The 24,722-nt window shown below is 42.7% G+C and overlaps 4 protein-coding genes across 6 annotated transcripts; 2 read left to right on the forward strand and 2 right to left on the reverse strand.

Moving 5' to 3' along the window:
- The first annotated feature begins 153 nt into the window (after positions 1 to 153).
- sympk (symplekin) lies at positions 154 to 16,998 on the forward strand. The gene is made up of 27 exons (XM_063888660.1): positions 154 to 312; positions 614 to 765; positions 2,264 to 2,329; positions 2,978 to 3,031; positions 3,198 to 3,271; positions 3,383 to 3,509; positions 3,784 to 4,033; positions 4,731 to 4,901; positions 5,029 to 5,268; positions 6,614 to 6,765; positions 6,849 to 6,999; positions 7,438 to 7,654; positions 7,734 to 7,884; positions 8,284 to 8,519; positions 9,679 to 9,760; positions 9,854 to 9,967; positions 11,286 to 11,433; positions 11,720 to 11,880; positions 12,406 to 12,514; positions 12,660 to 12,760; positions 12,881 to 12,971; positions 13,994 to 14,095; positions 14,416 to 14,603; positions 15,032 to 15,208; positions 15,308 to 15,415; positions 15,997 to 16,170; positions 16,606 to 16,998. Exons 2-27 carry the CDS (start codon positions 679 to 681, stop codon positions 16,795 to 16,797), a joined length of 3,723 nt encoding a protein of 1,240 aa, XP_063744730.1. The 5' UTR covers positions 154 to 312; positions 614 to 678; the 3' UTR covers positions 16,798 to 16,998.
- Positions 16,999 to 17,272: 274 nt separating this feature from the next.
- Positions 17,273 to 20,498, forward strand: zgc:136439 (uncharacterized protein LOC678627 homolog). 3 transcript variants are annotated; one of them, XM_063888084.1, is made up of 8 exons: positions 17,273 to 17,571; positions 18,449 to 18,538; positions 18,614 to 18,693; positions 18,779 to 18,894; positions 18,987 to 19,173; positions 19,549 to 19,617; positions 19,703 to 19,761; positions 20,183 to 20,498. In XM_063888084.1, exons 1-8 carry the CDS (start codon positions 17,380 to 17,382, stop codon positions 20,464 to 20,466), a joined length of 1,077 nt encoding a protein of 358 aa, XP_063744154.1. In that variant the 5' UTR covers positions 17,273 to 17,379; the 3' UTR covers positions 20,467 to 20,498. The 3 variants fall into 3 exon arrangements, with proteins under 3 accessions (XP_063744154.1, XP_063744156.1, XP_063744155.1); XM_063888085.1 differs by having other exon boundaries at positions 17,276 to 17,571; positions 18,987 to 19,084; XM_063888086.1 differs by lacking the exons at positions 18,779 to 18,894; positions 18,987 to 19,173.
- Positions 20,310 to 23,645, reverse strand: asnsd1 (asparagine synthetase domain containing 1). The gene is made up of 3 exons (XM_063888083.1): positions 22,230 to 23,645; positions 21,850 to 22,031; positions 20,310 to 20,770 (listed from the first exon to the last, which is right to left on the reverse strand). The coding sequence occupies exons 1-3, from the start codon at positions 23,643 to 23,645 to the stop codon at positions 20,524 to 20,526; spliced, it is 1,845 nt and encodes a 614-aa protein (XP_063744153.1). The 3' UTR covers positions 20,310 to 20,523.
- Positions 23,462 to 24,458, reverse strand: LOC134867485 (ASNSD1 upstream open reading frame protein-like). Its single transcript, XM_063888087.1, has 4 exons — positions 24,272 to 24,458; positions 23,981 to 24,034; positions 23,827 to 23,902; positions 23,462 to 23,700 (listed from the first exon to the last, which is right to left on the reverse strand). The coding sequence occupies exons 1-4, from the start codon at positions 24,344 to 24,346 to the stop codon at positions 23,660 to 23,662; spliced, it is 246 nt and encodes an 81-aa protein (XP_063744157.1). The 5' UTR covers positions 24,347 to 24,458; the 3' UTR covers positions 23,462 to 23,659.
- Positions 24,459 to 24,722: the final 264 nt, after the last annotated feature.

Raw genomic sequence — 24,722 nt, forward strand, 5'->3', positions numbered from 1 at the left:
GGCAAATACATCGCTTTAAACTACTACTACTTTAAAAATCAATCCTTTAATTATTTCACGACAAAGGGCGCTTCCAGCCGAAATGGTTTCTGAAACAGCCTGTATGTCTCCAGAAGGTGGCACTGCGTCTGCACTTTCACCCACCGTAGAAGAAGAGGAACACCGCTTTTTCAATTAAACATGGCGGCTTCCCTAATGGAGCAGAGTTGCTGAACATATTAAATATGTGAAAGCTGCTACTTTATCAAGCCTGTCACGATAGTCACGTTAAGTTGCTGGTGCTACGACGGAGTAAAGAGTGTCTATCGGAAAGTAAGCCACATATATCTGTCATTATAATGTTATAAAATAGCTTGCAGGGTTAGCATCATGGTTAGCATTAGGCTAGCGAGATGGCTTAGAACAAAGTGTTATTCATTGATATACCCAGTGTTAGAGTCTTGTTACAAACACTTTACATCACATCTATTTCAGTATTCAATGGTGTTCAATATTTAACATTTAAGTGAATAAGTATGTTTAATATTAGCATGCTAACCTCACACTTGCTAACACGATGAACATCACTTTGATTATTCTCTTAATTCCCCCACTGTGTGTGTATGGTAAACAGATTGCAGTGTTTACCAGGATTTGAAAACCATGCTGTCCACATAGTGAGAGAAGCAGAGCAGCATCATGGAGTATTCTTCTCAGGAGGGGGAAACTCAACTGAATCCCCAACAAGTCACCCCTCAGGTAGTCGATATGACCACCAGTGAACGGGTAAGCTAAGCTGTTTCTTTCCGTGGATCAGATCTGGGTTTTATATTTAGACATATAAGGCCATACTTAACAACAGAGGCAGCTAAACTTTTTATGCATGCCATGATCTTTTCTCACATATCATACTGCTACACAAGCTGGTCCCAAGCAAACATGACAACTCTTAAACCAATAGAAACCCTCTATAAGCAAATTTTAAAAACACTAGATCAAAAACCTATCAGTTACCACCACTGTCATATCATTACAAAATATAATTTATTTAGCTTTGACAGTTTTTTACATTATCTAGATGCCTGTCTTATTTTTAAAATATTACATGGGCTTGCACCTCCTCCACTGGATGAATTTGTTCAACAGAAGAGCAGCAGTGGCAGGGCAACTAGGGCAGCCACCAGGGGAGACTGTGTTGTACAGTACAGACATAGTAAATTTAGCCAAACAGTCTTCTCAGTTCGGGCCCCAAATTATTGGAACTGCCTTCCACACAAAATCAGAGACAGCACCAGCTATCAGTTATTTAAAACAACACTTAAGAGATGGATTAAAAACAATCAAAACTGCACTCATTAATAGCTGTCTTAATTCATTCTAGGCCATTTGTATTTATTCTGTCTTTACTCTTTTGTAATGTGTAAGTTGATGATGTGTTGACCTGCCGGGGGACTACGGACGAAAATTAGCTTTGGCTAACTCCGGCACATTTACGTTTTTAGTGTATGTTTACATTGAGAATGTTAATTAATGTGCACTGTCCCTTTTCAAATAAACAAATAAATAAATAAATCACAGAAGAATTTGGAAATACACTAATATTGTCCCACTGTCTGCTGGCATTATGTTGGGCTGAACCGGCATATCAGTGACATTGGCTCCAGCACACATTCCTACTGCATAACTGATCAAGATTTAGCATGTTCAATAGATATATTCTTTTCTAGCAGTGTGCTGTGCTATACATATTAGCTACACAATGAGAGTTCCATGGTCAATTCAATAAAATATTGACCTGCAAAGGATATACCCAAAATATCAATGTGGAAGTATTGAATCGGAAACATAACTTTAGTCTAACCGATTTGTTAAGAGCAGTATGATTCGTTATTGTGGAGGAAATCATCATATTTGCCTAACAGACATTGAAAAATAAATAAAATCATCTCTTGTTCATCCCAGGGTTTTTTATCCTCAAATGCGTTTAAACACCATTAAGGCATTGCTTTTTGCATTTGTTACTTAGTTGGTCAGTTTGAAACCTCTTTACTTCCTGATACTGTCGTTCTTGTAGTTTTGTTTCACATAAACAGTGCTGCTATGAATTAATGTGGCAATGGGTAGTTTTTTAAAATCATAAACTTGAAACAATTTACTATCAATCTCATTAAGTGTTGAGCAGAAATGTTGGAAAGCAGTTATTACACTTAACATGTGAACAATAAGAGGATTAGTACAATTATGTTTAAGGAAAACCTATTACACTTTGCTTTTTCTGTTCCAGGTGGTGGATCTTCTGAATCAGGCTGCCCTAATACCAACGGATGAAAAGCTAAATGTGCTCAAACAGGTGTGTTTTTTTAATTATATATATTTTGTGACTGTTGATATAGATAAAAAGCAGTTTTATGTCATGTTTTTTTATGCAAAATGAGTTACATCTGTGCAAAATACTGACTTTTCACTTTAACACTGGAACCGCCAGGGGTCGATGTATACCTAAAACTGCCGATGGGTAAAATTTAGACTAGAATGCATGGACTTTCAAGGTACAAAGCTCTTTTTTTTATCATAGTAGAACACAGGGTTCTAGTCTTTAATAAAATGATGGGACGGCTTCACTTTCCGCGGAGGCTCTGGATCTCCGTCAGCAGCAGAACAAACCCAGGACACAGTCCTGACACCTCCGCACCATTAGACTCAGCATAAGGTGTTACATAAAAACACTTTCAGGAAAAGTCACAGACTGGGAGACTTGAATATTTTATTGGAACAAAGTTACAGACAATCAAGAAATAGCTGCGGGTAAAGTTTACCCGTTGACGGTTCTAGTGTTAAACAAGTTTTACGACTTTGCATAAAAATTTACTGAAACCTGTCTTAGTGTTTCACCTGCTTTTTGGCCCCCTCTTTGGCTGGGTTATGATGCAAGCCACAAGTCTATTAAGTTGTAAGTGTGTGGAAGACAATACTAAATCAATAAATTCATCGTTTTTAGGTTCAGGAGCTCATCATTAACAAGGATCCCTCCCTTCTTGACAATTTCTTGGATGTAAGTAAACAATTATGAAGCTCTGTGACCGTACTCTTGTTCCTCCTGTAATTGAGCTAGTTCAATACCTGAGCTGTATTCAGTATAACGTTACACATTGTGCAGTAGAGCTACATCAAACACTTTGGTTCATAATTCTTTCTCCTATGACCTGTTCGCCTTTTAGGAGTTGATCGCCTTTCAGACAGATAAGTCTATAGAAGTGCGAAAGTTTGTCATTGGCTTCATAGAGGAAGCATGGTGAGTTATTAAACAGCGCCTCCTCTAGCCTCAGTGCTGTACATTTCATCTTTTGGTAAATAAAGTCTTGAGCAGTTCTTTTCAGTCTTTTCTTTTCTATGTCTTTTTCAGTAAAAGGGACAATGAGCTCCTTCTCAGACTGATTGCCAATCTGAACATGTTGCTGAGAGATGACAGTGTGAACGTGGTGAAGAAAGCCATCCTCACACTCACACAACTGTACAAGGTGTCTCTGCAGGTAAACACTGCCTCCTTTAAAACAGATTTGGGCTGATGGGATTTAGCCCAGGGACTGTTGCTGTAGTCTTTCTCTTGTAGTCTGCTTTTTGTTCTTTACTAAGATTCAAGTTAAATGCAGCAATAAGTCCACTATATACATGTATAATAGAGTAAAGTACGATGAATACAGTGTAAATTAAATCTTACAGTGGAAAAAAATAATGTTAACAGATCTGTGTGTTCTATACATAGGTAGTGTATGTTTTTTTCATTTATTTTATTCTATCTCGTAGTGGCTGGTGCGCTCTAAAGCAGTATCCGAGAGGCAGGAGGCATCCTGGGATATGGTCACACAGATGAAAGGAGATGTTCTGGCCTTGCTGGACTCTGAAAATGACGGCGTGCGCACTCACGCCATCAAGTTCACAGAATCATTAATCATCACTCTGTCGCCGCGGACGTCAGACTCTGATGTTCCCAAGCGACAGGAAGGGGACATCAGCCTGGATAAAGTTCCAAGAGATCACTCATACATTCGCTACTGTACGTATGTCACAAATCTGCTCTGAGGTCAAAATGTGTTAAAAAATGATCAAATCTCTGGTTCAACGATATTCAATAATGTTGTTAAATATCACTTGCTATAGAGTGGTGCAGCAACAAGTCCTAAAACCCGGAAGTGATTGAGCATTTTACAACTTTTTCTGCGTAGGATTTTGGAAAATAGCTTGAAATAAGGTCTGTGGTTGACACAAATTTAAGAGACGCATCACGTTTTGTTCTACGACATTAAATACATCAGCAGTGACACCCCAAAGCAGGGTAGACGTGGAGATTATCCTGCTGAACAAAACGTGCATTTATCAAACAGGTTCGTTTTCCAGAGATCTTATTTTTTACAATATTCCAAAATCCTATCTAGAAATTGCATTGCTTTTCTGTCGAGGGAACCCATGCGCAGCTTACTTCCGGGTCGGCCTACAGAAATGCGTCATCACTGTGGCGCTCTATATTACTTATGTTAAAATCAAACAAAACAGAAAAGTCATCAATAAGAAAATAAGATTAGTTACATTTAAAGCACATTTGTCTACCAATAATGGTTTTAAAAGAACTCGCCAACAAGTGTAGTAACACACTCTTCCCGAAGTTAACATCGTAGTGACAAATCGATGTATTGTGCAGCCCTGTTCCAGTCCATAAAGCTTATGTTTTATAACCAATCCCTGTTAATGGACAGCTGCTCTGTGTGAAGAGGGGAAGGCTGCACTGGAGAAGCTGCTGAAGTTCATGGTCCATCCGGCCATTTCAAGCATCAACCTCACCACCACGCTGGGCTCCCTCGCCACCATCGCCCGGCAGAGGCCCATGTTCATGTCCGAGGTGGTGCAGGCGTATGAGATGTTACACGGTAAGTGCTTCAGAGCCAATGTTTCTGTATTGTTATTAATGCAAATCTTTGCTCATCATTCGACTGCACATATTATTATGCTAAATGCTTATTCCTTTTTTCCCGCTCTATACTTGAACCTTTTCAGCAAACTTGCCACCAACACTGGCCAAGTCTCAGGTCAGCAGTGTGCGAAAGAACCTGAAGCTGCACTTGGTGGCGGTCCTGAAGCACCCCTGCAGCCTGGAGTTCCAGGGTCAGATCAGCACTCTGCTGCTGGACCTAGGAATGGCCCAGAGTGAAATCACACGCTCCACACCTGCACCCCGAGAGCCGCGCAAAAGGCCTCGCCATGACGAATACACAGAGGGGAAAAAGGTCAAGATGGGTGAGTACTGGCAGATGATTAGAATCACAGTCACAAGAGTCATCAGACATTGCTGGACGGGTGGGCAAAGTTTGTGTGCTTCCCTCAAAACATAATCAATAAAATATAATCGGGAGCATACACAAACATTTTTTAAGTTTTCTTTCATTGGAACTCTTATTAGATACTAATTAGGGGTTTAACGGTTCACAAACATTTCGGTTCGGTATGTACCTCGGTTTTTGGGTCACGGTTTGGTACGTTTTCGGTACAGCAGAAAAATTGATCACAAAACATAAAATATTTTTGGGGTTTTTAATTATTATTAAACTGAATATTCTCTCAAATAAATACAAAATATAATTAAATAAACATTAAGGTGCAGCATTTTGGAAATTAACTGTACTGTACTATTCACATAAGTAGCTTGACATTAGGACTTGCTTGTCAGCTTGTACATTCATTGTATTTTCATATTTTGAGAAATTTGTAGAGAAATTAACTTGGAATTGTGATTCCTGGCCTCTCCAACTTCCATTCTGACACTACCTCCTTCAGTACCTCTGCCAGATGTATGCTCATGTGCTGTTTGTAAATGGGGGGAGTTTGCAGGACGTTGCGTTGCATGTTCCAGTGGCAGTCAGGTGTAATGTAGTGCTCCGCTACTGTTAAATAACTCTCGGTCATGCAGCTCGCTAATCCAGTAATGAGTGACCCGACAGACAACAAAGAATTGATAAGTAGTTCATTTTGTCGAAGAGGTAGATAGAATAGCTACATGTGTATGGTCTAACTTGAAGTGTGTGTTTTGCTCCGCTCACTGGTCCGTACCTCGGCGGAGCTGCAGGTGATCGGGCAGAGCTGCGTGTTCTCCGTCAGCAGCAGCTGATCCTGATCGCTGATCCCTCTCTGTCGCGTCAGATTCTACTTCACTCGCGTTTATGTCCATATCAGTCAGATCTAGCTAGTTGTAGCTAATGGTATGACTGCCTGCTTATCAAAGGACACCTAAACGATAAGTGTTGCTTGGCAACAGGGTGTAGCGGAAATTACAGCGGCGCTGAGCAGTAGAGTGCGAGTTGACAGGTGCTTGTCATCTTCCCTTTACAAACTTCAAAAATGTATTTATGGTGAAAAGTTTAATATTCTGAAAGCCAAGACTTGATTTAAAGTCAGACAAAACACTTGAACCCAAGTTTATATCTATGCATTATAGCAGCCATGCCCTCTCATGCTGAAAATCATCTGGTCAGGAGAATCTCTGTCCTGCTCTGTGTTTAGTAGACCCGAGGAATATGAGCCTGTCTTGAAAGTGTTGGATGCCTGCAGAGCATTCTAAACAGCAGTATTTCTGATGTGTGTTCAGAGCCAGCACTGAATGAAGATGATGAGGACAAAGAGGAGCCCCCCCCTCAGTCGCTCCCTAAACCAGCTGCTGTTCCAGGGGCCCAGTCTGCCATCGACCTGACTGCTGAGTTCCTGCACCCGCTGCTGTCCCCTGAGAACGTAGCCAACCTGGTGAGCAGCGCTGTTCTTTTATTTCTGTTGGCCCCTCCCTTGCTGACTGGTGTGACTCTTCATCTCTCTGTCTGGTTGTTTAGGTGCTCATCAGCATGGTGTATCTGCCAGACATCATGCCGGCCTCCTTCCAGGCCACATACACACCTGTGGAGTCAGCAGGCACCGACGCCCAGATTAAACATCTGGCCAGGCTGATGGCCACGCAGATGACTGCAGCTGGCATCGGTCCAGGTTAGAGACATCCAGCAGAAGGGGGCCTTAACATGTGTCCATTGTGCTTCCAGTAGTTTTTTGACTTAAAGGGATAGTTTGACATTTTGAATTCCATATATTTGCAGGCCACTATTATCCAAAGATAAGGGCTTGATGCAGTTGTACTATTATTGGTGTATGTTGACGAAACTACAGATCATATGAGGTGAGGGTCATGAAGGTAGTGACCCTTCATCTCAACTTAATGGTTTGTTTGCAGTGTTAATTTAACAACAGTTTAAAAGTTATTTTCCGCTCTATACATTTTTTATAAAATGCTTTCTTAGTGTATGATCATGTATATTTAAATATATGTCACAGTATATGCTAACACATTGTATTAGATTGGAGGGTTTTTTATTACTATTGGTATCAGCCACAAATACCCTGTTCATATTGTCTGGGCTCTCCTCTTAGGGCTGGAGCAGTGCAAAGCCAGAGAAGACAATGCAGGCAAAGACAACGAGGATGAAGCTGGGTCCAAAGACCTGCTCATCAAGCGCAAACTTCCTGGGGTGATGGTAGGACAGGCCATCTCTGTGGTGGGGGGTTATGAAAAAGAAAAGGCTCCCGCAGAGGCCCCCGCCACCGTCAAGAGGCTCCCTGAACCCATCGTTCCTACTGCTCAGACCAAGTGAGTCCCAGCAGAAGTGTTAACAGCTGCCTCTCTGTGCAGGTCCATCTTATGACAGCGTGCATTTGTTCTGTTACAGGATGACAGGGGCGAGTGGAAGGAAAAAAGTGTTTAGATTGTCAGATGTAGTCCAGCCTTTATCTGACACCCAGATAGAAAAGTTAACCTCCAGAGCCGTCAAACGCATCCTGCACTCAGAGAAGGCCATCGCTCAGAGCGGCATGTCACATGTAAGTAACACCCCAGTCTCAATTCCTTTATGATGTTTGAGTTGCACTTTAGGGTTAATAATTGTATTGTTTGGAAGATCTGAAGTATGAGGTACTTATCTTAAATAGATGGTAGAAAAAGGAGGAGCAGCACGAAGGTAATCAAGGAACTGCTGTGGGCTGGGTAACAGCAAAACATATTCAAGACACCTACAGCAGGGAATTATTCTATATATAGCGCACACTTACTGATTCTGGTACCTTTTTTAGAAGAGTAAAATGTTAAGAGCTGTCCCCTGTAATCCCATACCATATATTGACTATGGATAAGTACCTCATACAACCCCAGCACAAACATCCAGATAAGCAGAGGGCGAGTGGCTGTCTTTGGAGGGTAACCACAGTGAGTGTGTTTGGCAGGTCAGAGTGAAGCTCCTCTCCAAGCTTGTAACACAGTTTGAAGGGATGATGAAAGAAGACGTGCTGGCATTTATCCTGGAGGACATCAGGACCAGGAGTGACCTGGCCTTTTCTCTCCTCTACCAAGAGTACAATACTTACCTCAGCCAGCTGCCAAACGGGCTGCTGGACAGTTATGACCACTGCCTCTGCACCCTGCTGTCAGGCCTGCAGGAGAAACCCGAGCAGAGGGACGGGTGAGACAAAACACTTGTCATCTTCGTATGTTCACAGCATGCTTTTATCCCCGGGGATCGATAAAGTACATCTAATCTTAAATGGATTTATTTAGAAGCCAAATATGACAAATTGCACAATTGCCTCAAAGGGCTTCACAGAGTTTGCAGCATCCTTTGTCGTTAGACCCTCGTATCACCCAAGAAAAAACAAACCCCACAAAGAAACCTCAGGGAGAGCCACTGAGGAGGATCCCTCTGCCAGGACCGACAGACCAGCAATAGATGTCTGTGTAGAGTAAAGAAACATAATAAAATAACAACAAAATGATTATGTGAACGTAGACCCAAAAAAATGTATTCAGGAGGAATGCAAAAATCTTCCAGGTGCCTAATAATGTGTGTCAGGCAGGACCACAGCAACAGGCTCAGCCACGACTCAGGATCCAGATGTGACCTAAACTATGGGCAACCAATAAGCTAAATTATGCTTGGCATGATGAAAGTGATCAAGTATATGCAGGATTCTATTTACATGTAGTAGAATTAAATATACAATAACACAATTTAGAGTTAAGATTAAATATTGTACATTGAAGTACAATTAAATACTGTTGTACTGTAATTCAATAAATTGTGCGATGCAACCAGATGCATTTTTTGGGTTGTGGAGTCACTTCACAGAGCTCAGGTGTTTAGCAGTCTTATGGCCTGTGGAAAGAGACTGTCCCTGAGTCTGGTGGTTTTGGTTTTGGTGCTGATGCTGTGGTACCACCTGCCAGACGGCAGCAGGCAGAACAGTTTTTTGCTTAGATGATGGGGGTCTTTAATAACGCTTAAACTGTTTGTTTATTACATATATATAATTTGTGAAAATATTCGGGCGGTTTTTATTTGTTACAAAAGTCTTTAAAATAGTACTATACTACTCAAATGGTACTATTTCTTGGTATTTTTCTTTATGAAAAAAAGATATTTGATGTATTCCTCCTGTGTGTTTGTATGCACTACTTAATCCAAAGCAAATTCCTCGTATGCATGAAGCTACTTACCACTGATTCTGGGTTGCGTTCAAAATGTACTGACGCTGTAGAGCAACACATAAGCCATAAAAAGTGAGCCCACTTTCAGCCAAAAGGGAGTCTCATTCAGATTTTTTTTTACATTCTGTCTCTCCCAGACTCTTCACCAAGCTGGTTCTGGAGGCTCCCCTTATAACGGAGTCAGCGCTGGAAGTAATCCGTCGGTACTGTGAGGACGAGGTGATGCAGACACTTGACTAGATAAAACCTTTTTCTGCAAAGAGCGAGTTCCCCGTACGTCCGCTCAACTGTGTGTTGTCACGTGTGTTTCAGTCTCGGGTCTATTTGGGCATGACCACTCTGAAGGAGCTGATCGTCAAACGGCCCTCGCGACAGTTCCAGTATCTGCACGTCCTGCTGGATCTCAGCTCACATGAGAAAGAGAAGGTGATGACATCATAGGTCCTGATCCTGTGTTAATCCCATGTCCTCAGATTGTATGTCTCTGTGATTGTTGATATACACTGCGTGGCCCAAAAAAAGGTCACACACTCTAATATCCGTTGGACCGCCTTTACCTTTGATTACAGCACGCATTCGCTGTGGCATCGTTTCCACAAGCTTCTGCAATGTCACATTTATTTCTGTCTTGCATTCATTTTCCGCCAAGATCTTGTATTGATGACGGGAGATTCGGACCACTGCGCAAAGTCTTCTCCAGCACATCCCAAAGATTCTCGGGTTCAGGTCTGGACTCTGTGGGGGCCAATCCATGTGTGAAAATGATGTCTCATGCTCCCTGAACCACTCTTTCACAATTTGAGCCCGATGGATCCTGGCATTGTCATCTTGGAACATGCCTGTGCCATCAGGGAAGAACAAATCCATTAATGGAATAACCTGGTCATTCAGTATATTCAGGGAGTCAGCTGACCTCATTCTTTGGGCACGTTGCTGAACCTAGACCAGACCAACTGCAGCAACCCCAGATCATAGCACTGCCCCCACAGGCTTGTATAGTAGGCAGTATGCATGATGGGTGCATCACTTCAGCCGCCTCTCTTCTTACCCTGATGCGCCCATCACTCTGGAACAGGGTAAATCTGGACTCATCAGAACACATGACCTTCTTCCATTGCTCCAGAGTCCAATCTTTTTGCTCCCTAGCAAATTGAAGCCGTTTTTTCCGATTAGCCTCACTGACAAGTGGTTTTCTTACAGCTACACAGCTGCTTAGTCCCAATCCCTTGAGTTCCCTTTGCATTGTGCATGTGGAAATGCTCTTAAATTCAGTATTAAACATAGCCGTGAGTTCTACTGTGGTTTTTCTACCGTTGTATTTCACCAAACGTTTAATTGACCGCCAATCAGGGTTCCAACCACATTCCTTCCTGGAAGATGATGTTTCCCCGCTGTCCTTCCAGTTTTTAATAATGCGTTGGACAGTTCTTAACCCAATTTTAGTAGTTAAAGCAATCTCCTTAGATGCTTTCTCTGCTTGATGCTTGCCAATAATTTGACCCTTCTGAAACAGATTAACATCTTTTCCACGACCACAGGATATGTCTTTCCACATGACTGTTTAACAAATGAGAAGCTACTCACTGCATCAGTTAGGGTTCAATAACTTGTTGCCAGCTGAAACATAATCACCCATTCAGTAATTATCCAATGGGAGGCTCTTACCTATTTGCTTAGGTAAATCCACGTGGTGACCTTTTTTTTGGGCCGGGCAGTGTATAATCAAAGGCTGTTTTATCTTCAGGTGAGGACAACTGCCCTGGCTTTTCTGAAGCGTATGTATGAGAAGGATCAGCTGAGGGACTACATTGAGAAGTTTGCCCTGAACTACATGCAGCTTCTGGTCCATCCCAACCCTCCATCTCTGCTCTTTGGGGCCGACAAGGACACAGGTAAGGGAAACGTTCAGTAGGATCCCAGTGGCACTGCTCATAGCTGTCACTGACTTCATGTTTTCACAACCGTTTAGAATTAGAACTGCAGTTGTTAGCCTGTATGTTTGATCAGTTATTTTCTACCCATTTAAATATAATGCATTTCCTGTAACCAAGCAACTTCATTGTGGATGTGGTGAGGTTGTGTGTTTGGGGCATCCATAGTAATTATTCACAAGGAGCAAATAAAGAGATACAAAGTAGCATGTCCCCTCACAGTGTTGTTGTGTGTTTGCTGAGACAGAGGTGGCTGCTCCCTGGACTGAAGAGACGGTGAGACAGTGTCTCTTCCTCTACCTGTCCCTGCTGCCTCTCAACCACCGGCTAGTCCACGAGCTGGCGTCCGTCTACACCGAGGCCATTGCTGACATCAAGCGCAGTGTGTTGCGAGCCATAGAGCAGCCTGTGAGTCTCTGTCAGCACAGCCTCCCTCTTTCCCTGATTCACGGATGAATGCTCCAGTGTGTGGGTCTTCTTAAAGAGCCCTGATTAAATGATGGTCCTTATGTAAATGACATGGCTCCTCTGTTCATCAACTCGCTCGCAACAGCTAGGAAAAACACAACCACTATTTAAGTTTTTATTCAATATGTAAACAGTTATATTTAAAGTCTGGTCCTCCGATAGCAAGCTGTATTCAAGTCTGAGAATCCTAGCATGACTAAATAAGCTGGGACCAGAGGCCAGACTGTTGGACAATATGTTTATCTATCTCTACAGTGCAACTGCTTCCCTGTTCTCAAGACCAAAGGAAACGGGAACACACCTGCAGTCTCAAACCTGTGCAAAACTGCACACTCATCATTTTTCGGAGTACTGCTTGTGTTCATAAAAACATTTTCTCAGGGAAAACATGCATTTACATGATGCAAATGCTCCCCTTGTGGTGTTTTAGAAAAACATGACAGGTTTTCTCCATCCTTGTTGTAGATCCGTGGGATGGGGATGAATTCGCCGGAGCTGCTGCTGTTGGTGGAAAACTGTCCTAAAGGGGCAGAGACGTTAGTGACCCGCTGTCTCCACATTCTGACCGATAAAGGTAAAAAGTTTGAGCATCACTGTTAATCTGTCAGGAGGATAAGGGTCAATCAAGACGAAATGCATCCGAACATGGAACAGCAGCACTTTTGAATAAAGTCGAGGATGGGAAACGTGTGGACTAAGTCTTCTTTTCCTTCCTGCAGTGCCCCCGTCTCCAGAGCTGGTGGAGAGAGTGCGAGACCTTTACCACAAACGAGTGCCAGATGTTCGTTTCCTCATTCCAGTCATCAATGGCCTCGAAAAGGTAAAGTTGTGCAACTCGCATCAATGGTGTAGTAAACTGAAAGGAAGCCGTTATACTCACACCACATCCAGCAAATGACTGTGTGATCATTGTGAGGACATCTTTCCCTTTTTCTCACAGAATGAAGTCATCCAGGCTCTCCCCAAGCTCATCAAGCTCAACCCCATCGTGGTGAAGGAGGTGTTCAACCGTCTCTTAGGGACCCAGCACAGTAAGAGACTTTTAAGTCTTCCCTGGACAAGTCTTTACATGCCTTCCTGTTCTTTTTTTCACAATAAAGGAACACTTTGACTGCTTCTTATGTGGATGTCAGGGTTGATGGTTAATGTAGTCCAATAAATTGCTCAGTGGCTGCTATATAGAAGCTGTTTTCTCCTGCTCACAGAGCTATGCAGGCAGTCACACGTACCAGGATGCATTACACGCTTCAATCCATCATGGCACCTACTGTATGTGCCCACAGTAACTGAAAAACAGGAAACTTCTGAGGTATTCACATCCAGTTAAACTCTCCTCTACTTCGATCGCTTTCTCTCCGCTCTTCAGTCTCCCATCATCTCTCACTCACCTGCTCACACACTCCCTACATGCACACACACACACACACACACATACACACACACTCACTAGTCTGCTTAGGAAAGGGGTTTGCTCTGATCAGTTAAGACTCTTGAGGGCTTCTGTCCTCTGCAAAAAATATCTGATGAATATCCGAGTCAGCCAAACAAAACGGTATTCTTGTCCATGCATGCATATTTTGGGAGTCCAGTTCCACAGTTGGAACTAGCTGCTTTGCTAAACAAGCAAAGAGAACCAGAAAGTTCTCTTTAAGAGCAGCACCGTTAGTTCTTCCTCACTTCCAACTACAGTCGTCTCAAATGATGGCTCTGGAGCAGGAACTCTCTTGCAGCTGCGACCTCCTCTCTATGGGTCGATATAAAACACACTAAGGATTGTTTTACTTGAACCGACAACATTTACCATCAACATCCCATCCTAGTGTTGGGAGCAGTGGGCTGCCATTATGTACGGCGCCCGGGGAGCAGTGTAGGGAGCGGTGCCTTGCTCGGAGACACCTCGGTGGCACTTGGTCTTTCGGGGTTGAACTGGTGACAGGAAAACAGTTCCCAAGCCCCTCTGGACTGGGCCACCACCGCCCTAAAAGGCTCTGTTATAAGCTGCTGGGGAAGCTTCTCTCTGAGGGTTTATTCTGACTGCTGTGTTGTATTTCAGGTGAGGGGAGTTCATCTGTGTCCCCTCTCACCCCGGGAGACCTGCTGATTGCCTTACACAACATTGACTCAACCAAATGTGACATGAAGTCCATCATTAAAGGTCAGTGATTAACAGTTCAATCTGATGATACTGTAATCTTTAATGCAATGTTTTGTGGTGTATAATGATTTTAATTCATTTTTCTTCAAATTCACACCATCATCAGTGCCTGCTTTCAGAGTTTGAGTACAGTAACAACCATAGATTGTATAAATGTTAGCCACTATAGGGACCGTAGAAGCTGTATTGATTTGTTGTGGTGTGTAATGCACTCATCCCTGGCACCTGTCTGTGTGCAGGCAGGATACTTTCACCGTATTTTATGGGTTTATGTCTGCAATATTAAGCCCGATAAACCTTTTTCTGCATTTGACCAACAGCTACCAACCTGTGCTTCGGTGAGAAAAACGTGTACACATCAGAGGTTCTGGCGGTGGTGATGCAGCAGCTGATGGAGCAGAGCCCCCTCCCCATGCTGCTCATGCGCACCGTCATCCAGTCCCTCACCATGTATCCCCGACTGGGAGGCTTCGTCATGAACATCCTGTCCCGCCTCATCAGCAAGCAGGTCAGCGCCAAACTCCAGCCAAATATTCAGACTCTCTATGCTTACTATTTTTCCTGATTCCAGAGTAATCTGTATTTTTTATTCTTTTCAATTCTTATTTTTTAACCTTATATTTTTTTTGAGTGAAAGGATTTTAGTCATCAGACATCTGGATCTTGACATATCAGAGCTGACGTTAGTGGCAGTCAAACAGTGTGGGAGAAACTCTGATTTTTAACATGTGTAAAGCTGCACAAGAACACCAACCGTGACTTTTTGTTTTGATTGAAAGACCCTTACTGGTAGACATAAATAGAGATATTGTGTGTTTAACATGTCTGACACTCTTGTCACTTAAGAAAGGATTACCAATAAAGTTGTACTTTTCTGCTGATAAATCAATCACCATATTCCACCATTACCACAACATCATTTGTTTCCCCCTGTAGGTGTGGAAGTATCCTAAGGTGTGGGAGGGCTTTGTGAAGTGCTGCCAGAGGACCAAACCTCAGTCGTACAGCGTGCTGCTGCAGCTGCCGGCTGCCCTGCTCAGCAGCGTGTTTGAGCGCTGCCCAGAGATGAGGGAGCCTCTCCTGCAGCACGTCCTCTCCTTCACCACTCACCAGGTCAGAGCTGCTCCCTCTGAAACGCTGAAGCTCGTTTACAGTCCCAACACTCGACTGTTCTCTGGATTTCATCATGTACCTTCTCCCTCTGTTCAACAGCAAGCTCACATACCTGCCTCTATCATGGCAGTCCTGGAAGCGAATAAAAAGCCAGAACCAAAGTCTGTCGAGCCTGTGGTGGTCATAGAGCCCGTCGTAGAGCAAGAGGTAACCCATGAAGAAAGCCTGCACACTTTCCTGTCCCATAAACTGTTCTGATATTTCCATGGCAGGTATTAAGGTTTGCTTGAATCGTTAATGAGTGCAACAGAAGTTCATTTTTCAAACAATGCTTGTCATTCCGTGTTCTCGGTTCATCCAATTCTTACCTAATGTCTCATACATAGTAATTTATTTAAATAAGTAAAACTATCACTTACTTTATTCAAAAGTTGTGAGCTTGTGATTGATCTCAGTATGAATTGATTTGAATATTCACAGTACATGCTCCATCACCACACACCCTTACTCAAAGGTTTTATAGTTCTACTCATGAACGGCAATGGAACATTGGTATATTTATGTCTTGCAGTTTATGTAAAAGTAAAGATGTTGTGATATTTTTAGGTAAAAATCATGTAAAATAATGGGGATCATTTTACTGTTACAACTAATCGAACTATAAAAAAAATTATAAATATAAAACTATTATCCTACAAAAACTTAAAGCTATCATGTCTATTATAAATACTTCCATATGTAAACCTGCTCAGACCTCATAAACACACTGTAACATCCTCCTCTGTCAGATGGAGCCACTTCCTGCCTCGGTTCCTGTCTGTGTGGAAGCAGAGGCTCGCACTGCAGCAGTGGGAGAACCGGAGCAGCAACAGCATAGCACCATAAAGGAGGAGGAGGAACCAATGGAGCAGGAGGACTCTGCTCCAATGACACAGGAGGAGTGTGGTGACGCTGTATCCCAGGTAAAACACATTGACAGTAAATATTTGATTTATTTTTCACATGTTTGTAACACCTTACCATTAGAGATGTGAATTTCAGGGCCAATTGTAATTACTTAAAGTTCAATGATTTTAGTGTTCTTTCTTAAAACAATGATTGACCATTTCATTTATTATTTTTGGAACTATTCTTTAAAAATATAATAACATTACATAATGTGCATTTTATAATTTTTGGGTATCCGTGCCCTTAAAGATGTTCAACAGCTGGTTTCTACTAAAAAGTTTGCATTCATTCATATATTAGTGCAAACAATAACAAAATCCTATGCTGACCCAAATCATAAGTGCATTTATTTGTATATAAAGATAAATACACCTATAGTTTACCATCCACGATCGAATAAAAATGGCAACAACATAAAAAGTTCTACGCTTATTTGTGGTTCTCTACAGGAGGAGTTGACAAGACAAGATGAGACCCCGCGTCCAACGCCAACCCCGACTCCCTCCCCTGAACCAGCAGCAGCTGAGGAGCCGATGGAGGCGTCTCAGGCTGAGTCCTCAGACCTGCAGGAGCCTGAACACGCTGGAGAGGCTGAGGTCACAGGACCTGAGGCTGGGAGCGGCAGTGAAAACGGAGACTGACAAAACACATGCGCCATACACATTTCTGTCTTTGCAAACACACGTTACCAGGATTTCTGGATAAGAGAAAGCTCTTTGTTCTTTTTGTACTTGAGAAAAAATAATTTTGTGGGAAAAAGATCAAGATAATTGTGCATATGGACTCAATATACGTTAATGTGATGGCACAAAGTTGGCAAATAAAAAAAGAAAATGCTTCAATCTGTCTGCTACACTCTTTTGTGATCTGCACATTTTAATGTTGTTGCTAAATAATAAATGTCCATACATGCGTCTTTGTAAAGCACAACTGTTGTTGTCATAGAATTGTTTACTTTTCAAGCTTTAGTTGTGTGGTCTTATCTCTTAATAATGCTCACATGCCTATCATGTATTTTGCTCGTCAAAGATCCTTTCACCGTAAGCATAGCTACACTTTTGTTTTGAAAATTGTAACCTGGAAGCGATACAAGTCTTGAGTCTCGCGGAGCCAGACTTTCGTTGGACTGCTGAACTCGCGAGATGACTCCGACTGGCAGTGGGTCTTTCCTCCTACCAGATGTAGTGACGTGAATACAGCGAGTCTCCCTGTTCAGAGGTTAAATGAAGGCTGTAATTCTCGCCGCCGGGTATGGAACCAGGCTCCAGAGGGACGTGGCTGCCGACAGCAGCGGGAGGTTCGCTCACCTGGCTGGGACCGCCAAGCCGCTGCTGCCAGTCGGCCGCTGCGCGCTACTCTCTCACTGGGTCCGAGCCCTGACGGCGGCCGGCTGTGTGGACTGCATTCATGTCGTAGTGAGTGTTAGCTGTTCCGTGCAGGACAAACTGCATGTTTACTCTATCATCTCTATGGAATAATGGAAAGTTACCTAAAGTCATGAAAACATACTGTACTTTACAGTATGATAAAGTACTTTCTTTTAATGCTAGATTTCACTTCTTTAACACTATAGTAAACTAAAATATTGTTCTTTTAAATCCACTGCATTTATCTCACAGCTTAGGTAAATTCATTTCAAATTGATCAATAAAAGAAAAATGCAATTATGATATATTATAATTGACAAAATTATGCTAGTAAATACACACAGCTACACAGCTGTATCCGAAACAGTGATAATACAACTTAAATATATTCATTTCTATTTAAGGGGTCATTTTTCATAATGAGTACCTTTAGTTCTTTAAATGTGTTAATGCTAATATGTTTGTACTTTTTCTTAAGTACATGTATGAATATAGGACTTTAATTTACAGAGTATTCATAATCTGTATTTATTTTTTATGACCTGAGTACTTCCTCCAACTCTGCGTTCATCAACTGTTGTACTGTCAATTCATTTAGCATCCTAATATATAGAAAACATCACATTTTAAATATGATGCAATGTTAAAAAATAACCAACCACGAAAGAGTAGGCTATATGCATATATAGAGGTTGAAATGAGTCATTGGAAAGCATTAACCTACTCAAACATATTTCATGAAGACCTAAAATGAGCCATTCTAAATTAAGCTTTTTCTTGTATTATTTGTATTTCTTTTTAGTAGGTATGGCATAATGCCAATAGAATTGTTTGCATTCTGGACAGGGATGATGTTCTTCCCTAATAATGCAGTTTGAAGCCCACCTGAGAACGCCCCCGCTGCTCACTACCTTTCTCTCCACAGACCAACGCTGTTTACCACGCTGCATTTGAGAAATGGGCATCACATTTCACAAATGTCAAGATTCTCAGCGATCAGACGACAAGCAATGAAGTAAATATCATTTTACAAATAATGCCATGCTGTGACTCTTATCTGTAGCATCCTCTGACTCTCCTCTTCCACCAGGGCCGCCTCGGGGCTGTGGCCTGTCTGCAGCTGGCAGTGAAGCACTTCAGCATAGAGGACCATGTCTTAGTTATTGGGGGGTAAGCTAGCATTACCAACACAACTGTGCAGAGGTGTTGTTACAAGTCATTCAAGTTTCTCACAACTCCCTTTGGGTCACGACAGAGACACGCTGTTTAAAGAAGATTTCAGCCTGAGGAAAGTGCAGGAGAGGTTCAGTGAGCTGCAGGCAGAGAGCAAGGACAGCTGTCTGCTGCTGTCCTACCAGTGCCGAGAGGACGGTGAGTCAGATTAGGCTCTGACCCTTTGGAAGCTACCTCCTCATTAAATGTAAAATCATGGCTTTATCTTACCTGTTTTTGAGTCTGTACAGAAACTAGTAAGTACGGGATATTGGAAGTAGACCGTGATCTTCACGTCCTCTGTATGAAGGAGAAACCTCTTCCTGTTGAGACGGAGTCCAGGAGAGCAGTAGGTTCACCATACACACTGTACCGCAGTCCAGATGGAGAGAACACATATTTCAGGTCTTTAAACAAAGGGGAGAGCCCCCTGACCATGTAGGGTCCCACAGCAGAAGAATTAGATGTAATTGTTACTTTTTTTTTTCGTAGCCTGATTTAGCAGGATAATAAATGATATGTTCTTTGGGTTCCCATCCTTTGCAGTGGTGGGCTAATGATTTAGACTCATGAACGTAATGATGATCTTATTCACTGTGGTTGCTAGTCTTATGGCTATTTCCCCTTTAGCAAGACGAGTGCATGAGGGCACATGTACAAATAAACCTTTACAAGATACCCACGGTAATGATATTCCTGTTAGAATTAAGAAAAACTAGAAATTAAACATTTTCTAAATGTAACAAGGTTAGTGTTATTTTATGACACCCTACAGCACATATCTCAAGGAAATAATCTGCTTTTGTTTTTCAGTGTCCCTGTTTCTATGTGTTTTCAAAGAAAAGCCTTCCTCTGTTGGAGACCTTCCTGGAAGAAAAGAAGGTACATTAAATAATCAAAAGTCTCACACGTGTGCTGTGAATTAAAATAAAGTGTTTTTTTAACGTTTTGCTCCACTTTGCAACAGGAGGCTCCCATTGAACAGAAAGACGCCCCAGGAAACTTTGTGTCCTGGCTCATTCCCAGGTAATGTGTGCTGCACCCCTGAGGTTTTACTCATAATATAGTAATCCTGTCAAGCAGCTGTTTTTCTTTGTGGTTCTTTACCGCGATCACAACACGGGATTTGGATTTATTAAGGTTTCTTTATGATCATTCTACACGTATGAACAGTTTTCATACATTCAGAATGTATGATTTACTCAGATAGATGTCCGGCAGTGGCTCAGTCAGTAGGGTCGGTGGTTCAAGTCCCCGAACAGACTTAAAATATGGAGTGTGGACTTCTACTTGCAGAGGCCCCGGTTCACCTCCTGGGCCCTGCCGTGGTGTAAAGAGGGTTCCATCCTCCGATTCTAATTCAATTTTTTTCTAGAGACACTTTTTGACAAGGCAAATATCTGTGAATTTTTCAATAAATTAAGACTGTTTTGTTTCTTTCTTCTAGGAAGCCCGTCTACATTCATGAGGTTTCTGGGCGTTTTGATGTTGGAAACTTACCATCCTATATTGAATGTGACCTGTACTTCAGAGAAACACTTCAAGATGTGGAGTCTTACATGGTGTAGACGAACCAGAGATGAACTAAGCACCACATTTATTTTTCAAAAATGGTCCAAGACCAGCACAAAATCAATCAATATTCAATCATTTGTCTGTCACACTAAATTCACAGGAATTGTTACTGTAAATAAGTCTTCCAATATCAAATGTATGTCACTTCCAAAATAATATTTTCTATTAAAATATGATTTTTTAAATGATCTTTATAACAACCCTCAAGTTTTTCTACCCAGTAAGGAGTCTTGTGCACTTGTCGGAGGCCTTCTCCCGGTGGTCCTCCATTTTTGCGATGCGGGATCCAAACTGCATGGCTCTCTTGGGCAGGACAGCTGATTGGCCTAGGCCCAGCTGCCTGGCCGCCAGTCTCAGCAGCAGTTTCTCCCCGATGCCTCGCGGGAGGGACAGATCCGCCTTCTCCCACACAGGCAGAGAGTTCAGGTAGCTCACCACGTCTTCATCCAAGTAGGGAAATCTGCAGAAAGTTGCATGGGTCAGATACCGGGCTCTGAAGAGGGCTTCTTCACAGCTTAAACCTTTTTACCTCATAGGGGAACCGCTGATCCCTGAAACTTGAATAAAGTCACATTCTCCTACTGAAGATAATCTGTGGGACTGTGGTCATAGGACACGGTCCTGCCTCCTATTCCCTGTTTAATTGGCCCCTTTAACAGTTAAGTCCGCTGTGGAGTTTTGACAATCAGTAACATAACGGAACAATGATTCGATTCAAATCCTCTTTTAATAATGGTCACACAAGTACGCAGCACCGCACACACAGTACATTTGGTCTCTAAATTTTACCGAACCTAGTATTAGGATTATAAAAACGGCGAAGCAGTGTGGGAATCAAATGCCGTGCTCAGAGTACCAGTCCACTCTCCATTCTGGGTCTGTTCAGGCACTTGAGCTGACAACCCTCTGGTTCCAAAGCCCTGTCCATACTTTTCGTTTTTATTCATCCCACCCGGTTTGTCATGCTTGCATCATAAACACATTGTTTGACTTTGAGGATACACACCAGAAAAACACTATTTAAAAAAACACTCCTCTTGAAAAAAAAACTTTTGACTGATTATTGGAAAGATAAAACAGGCAACTTCCAGACATGCCTTAAGGCTCTGCTAACATGCATATCGGGAGGCTGGAGGGCAGAGGGATAGAGCACTGATCCTTGGTGGTTCCAGTCCCCACTGCAGTCAGCATGTCGCTGTGTCCCTGGGCAAGACACTTCACCCCAAACTGCTCCTGTGGGGATTGCCCCCAGTATTAAGTGTGTGTCTAACAAGTGACATGTGATGCAGTGTAATACTGTAGATACTTGAACAGGCCACACTAAGTCAAAGTCACCTTTATTATCAATATCTGTGTGGTACAAACAGAAACACCAAAATGCCGTATACCAGTGTCCCAAAGATTTACATATCTACTTTTTTATTTTACTCAGACACACACCTATAATAGTGGAGCCAGAGAAACTGGTAATTGTGGTCTCTTTATTTTTTCCAGAGCTGTATGTATACATGCACAAAAGAAAAAGAAAAGCTCACTAACCTGGCCTCCTTCCCATGGTCCCCTATCACTCTGTCGTCTCTGCCCAAATTCCTGGAAGGGATCCTGGCCAGCTCCATGGCCAGCTCCTGGATCAGTCCCAGGTGTCCAGACGTCTTAAACCTGACTCTGTGTCGGGAGTAACCGGCCAGCTGCTCGTCTGCTCCCATGCCTGTCAAAATGACCTGCGGCACAGAATAGCAGGTCAATGTGTTTGTTGTTGATTGTAAACATCTGTTTTAATGTGTTTTTGATTGTTAAAACTAAGAAAAAGCACATTTATGTATTGTTATTTTTGATCAATTGCCACCCCACCTCAATAAGGGTAGTTAAATAACCCAGGGGACCTTTGTTCCTGGAAGGTTTGTTTGGTTGTACTTCACCTTTGCGGAGGATGTGAAAGGCTCCTGGCCACTGTCCTCCGTGATGAAGCCCGCCCCTCGGGTAGCGAACCACACAGCACAGCCGATGCTGTCATCCAGCACCGTGTCCAAGGGGTGCACCAGATGACAAATGCGCTCCTGACGGATTTTTTGCAGCTCCTCTGTTGTGACGTTGATCTCAACAAATCTCCAGCTCCTTTCAGGGTATAGGTGCTGCAACTCCTTGAGACCGGCTATCCCTGTTATTCTATCTGGAACATCAAAGGGGCTGGAGGTCTGAGACTCAGCGCCATCAGTGTTACACTCTGTGGGCTTGTCTTTGTGCTTCACAGGTTTCTTTGCAGACTCTTTCTGCTTCTTTGGCACCTGTAGTTTGAACGCTACATTGAGAAGGTCTATCGGTTGATGTGCAGGAATGTGCCGGTCAGCTAAGGCGGCCAGGATCATTGAATCTATGCCTCCTGAGAACAGTATGGCAATACTGGCATTGTCATTAGATGGAGGGGAATCGTCCTGTACCCTAAATGGTAGAGCCTGAACGCGACGCCTTACTGCCTCACTGAGAACATCAATAAGACGGTTCACCGCCTCGCCTCTCTCTGTGCCTGCAGGCAGCTGCTCCAGATCTTGATCACTGGGCTGAGCGTTTGGATGAGTTTCTTCCTCGTTTAAAGATTCAGGAAGGGATGTGTTGAGAGGGCACACAGGGGAGGTCAGTGCAAGGCCTGACCTATTAATAACAGCAGTGCAGCCGCTGGGGACAGACTCTGATATAGTTTGAGGACAGCTATAGAAAGGATCATTTTCTCCATAAGCCCAGGGATAAACCTCAAATGTTACACAGCCAGCCTCTGAGACTGCCTTCAGGTCAATCCGGTACACACCAGCTGCTGGGACCTCTTGCCATGCAGATGCAACAGGTCCAGCACTGTGGACTGCCACAGAAGTCAGGGTCAAGGCTTTGACCTCTGCATCAAACTTCCACAGCAAACTCCGCCTACCAAGGAAGTCTCGACCAAACCAGAGGTAGTCCCCAGCCTTCTGGTAGTATACAAAGCCCCACGGTCCACGTATAGTGGAGAGAACAGACAGAATCTCTGCAGGGCTGCTGCAGGATGACAGCCTCTGAGAGACAACAGCAGTGTCATTCTCCTCCAGCATCACTGGGACACCTCCAAAAATCTCCCCGTTCCACACCAGGGCATTTCCTCTGCTGTCTTCCACCGGCTGGGGGGTGAGAAGGCCTCTCAGGTGAAGAACGTGGGCAGAGAATACGCACTGATAGCAGGGGATTGTGCTTCTAACTGTGAGATCCTGGCTCAAGTTGGGCCCTCTTCTCTTTAAATGTTCATAAACTGTCTTATCCCACTCAAACTGAGTGGGGGACAGACTCAACAGACAAAAGATGCCGCACATTGTGGAGGTCAGTCTTATATATCCTGCAGATCCTTTTTCATGTCATCCAGTTCATCTGCAAATAGAAATGATAACCAGTTATGTTGACTAAACTATAGCTTCAGTTGATAATCAACGTGACAGACATCTAGCTAGTGTATCTATTCAAACGATATGTCCAGATGTACGCCTCTCGACTTACGTTTGCATGCCCCGAGTGTGTGACTTCTGTCTGCTAGGAAAAAAATGTTACTGTTCCTCTGCTGGATGTAGACTTTCTGGGGGAGGGAATACACACAGATTGTACATCAATACACATATTTTCCGAGGGATAAAATAATTGTAACTCTATTTACCCTGTTTTTCTTCAGATTTGAGAGTTCGTCCACGACCACCTTCTGCTCCTTGATCTGAAAGTTAGCAACATGAATTTATTTCTGACCTGATGAAAGTTAAAACTTATCAGGATACTATAGTAAATTGCATAGAGACATGTAGCATGTAGGAAAGAAAAAATGAGTCTGATTATTGACATATATATTAACGTATATATTCTGGTGAGTTGTGATGTCATCCTGTCATTTATATATGCTACATGTTTAGCAGCTAATATGTTAGCTTTACATTAGCCAGCAGCTGCATGTCACCTTTCTGTTCAGCTCCTCCTTCAGTGCAGACTGTCCTTCACAGTTATCTTCGTTGTCCCGACTTTTTGACGACATGTTGGTGAGGTTTTTATTATTTATGTAGTTTAAGATTATTCCACAGTGGTAAACACATGTTCAGCAGCTTTGAAAGCGTTTTTGGGTGCAGAGTTCTGCCGATGAGACTCTACTGCCTCCTGCAAGTAGGCGGGAGAACTACATAATGAGTTGACGTGTAAAGTGAAGCGCATAATCCCAAGAACAATACCTCCCTGAGTCCCAGAGGGGACATTTAGTGTCACAGCAGTAATGAGACAAAATAGCAAAATATTAAACAAGATGTATGCATAAAATATTACCGATAGAAATAATTCAAATGACAATTTACAAAAGCACCCACCCAGCTGACAACAATTAACAATATTTCATAAAGTTTAATTTTCATAATGTTCAT

The sequence above is a fragment of the Eleginops maclovinus genome, chromosome 7 (assembly GCF_036324505.1).
Source record: "Eleginops maclovinus isolate JMC-PN-2008 ecotype Puerto Natales chromosome 7, JC_Emac_rtc_rv5, whole genome shotgun sequence".
NCBI classification, from domain to species: Eukaryota; Metazoa; Chordata; class Actinopteri; order Perciformes; family Eleginopidae; genus Eleginops; species Eleginops maclovinus.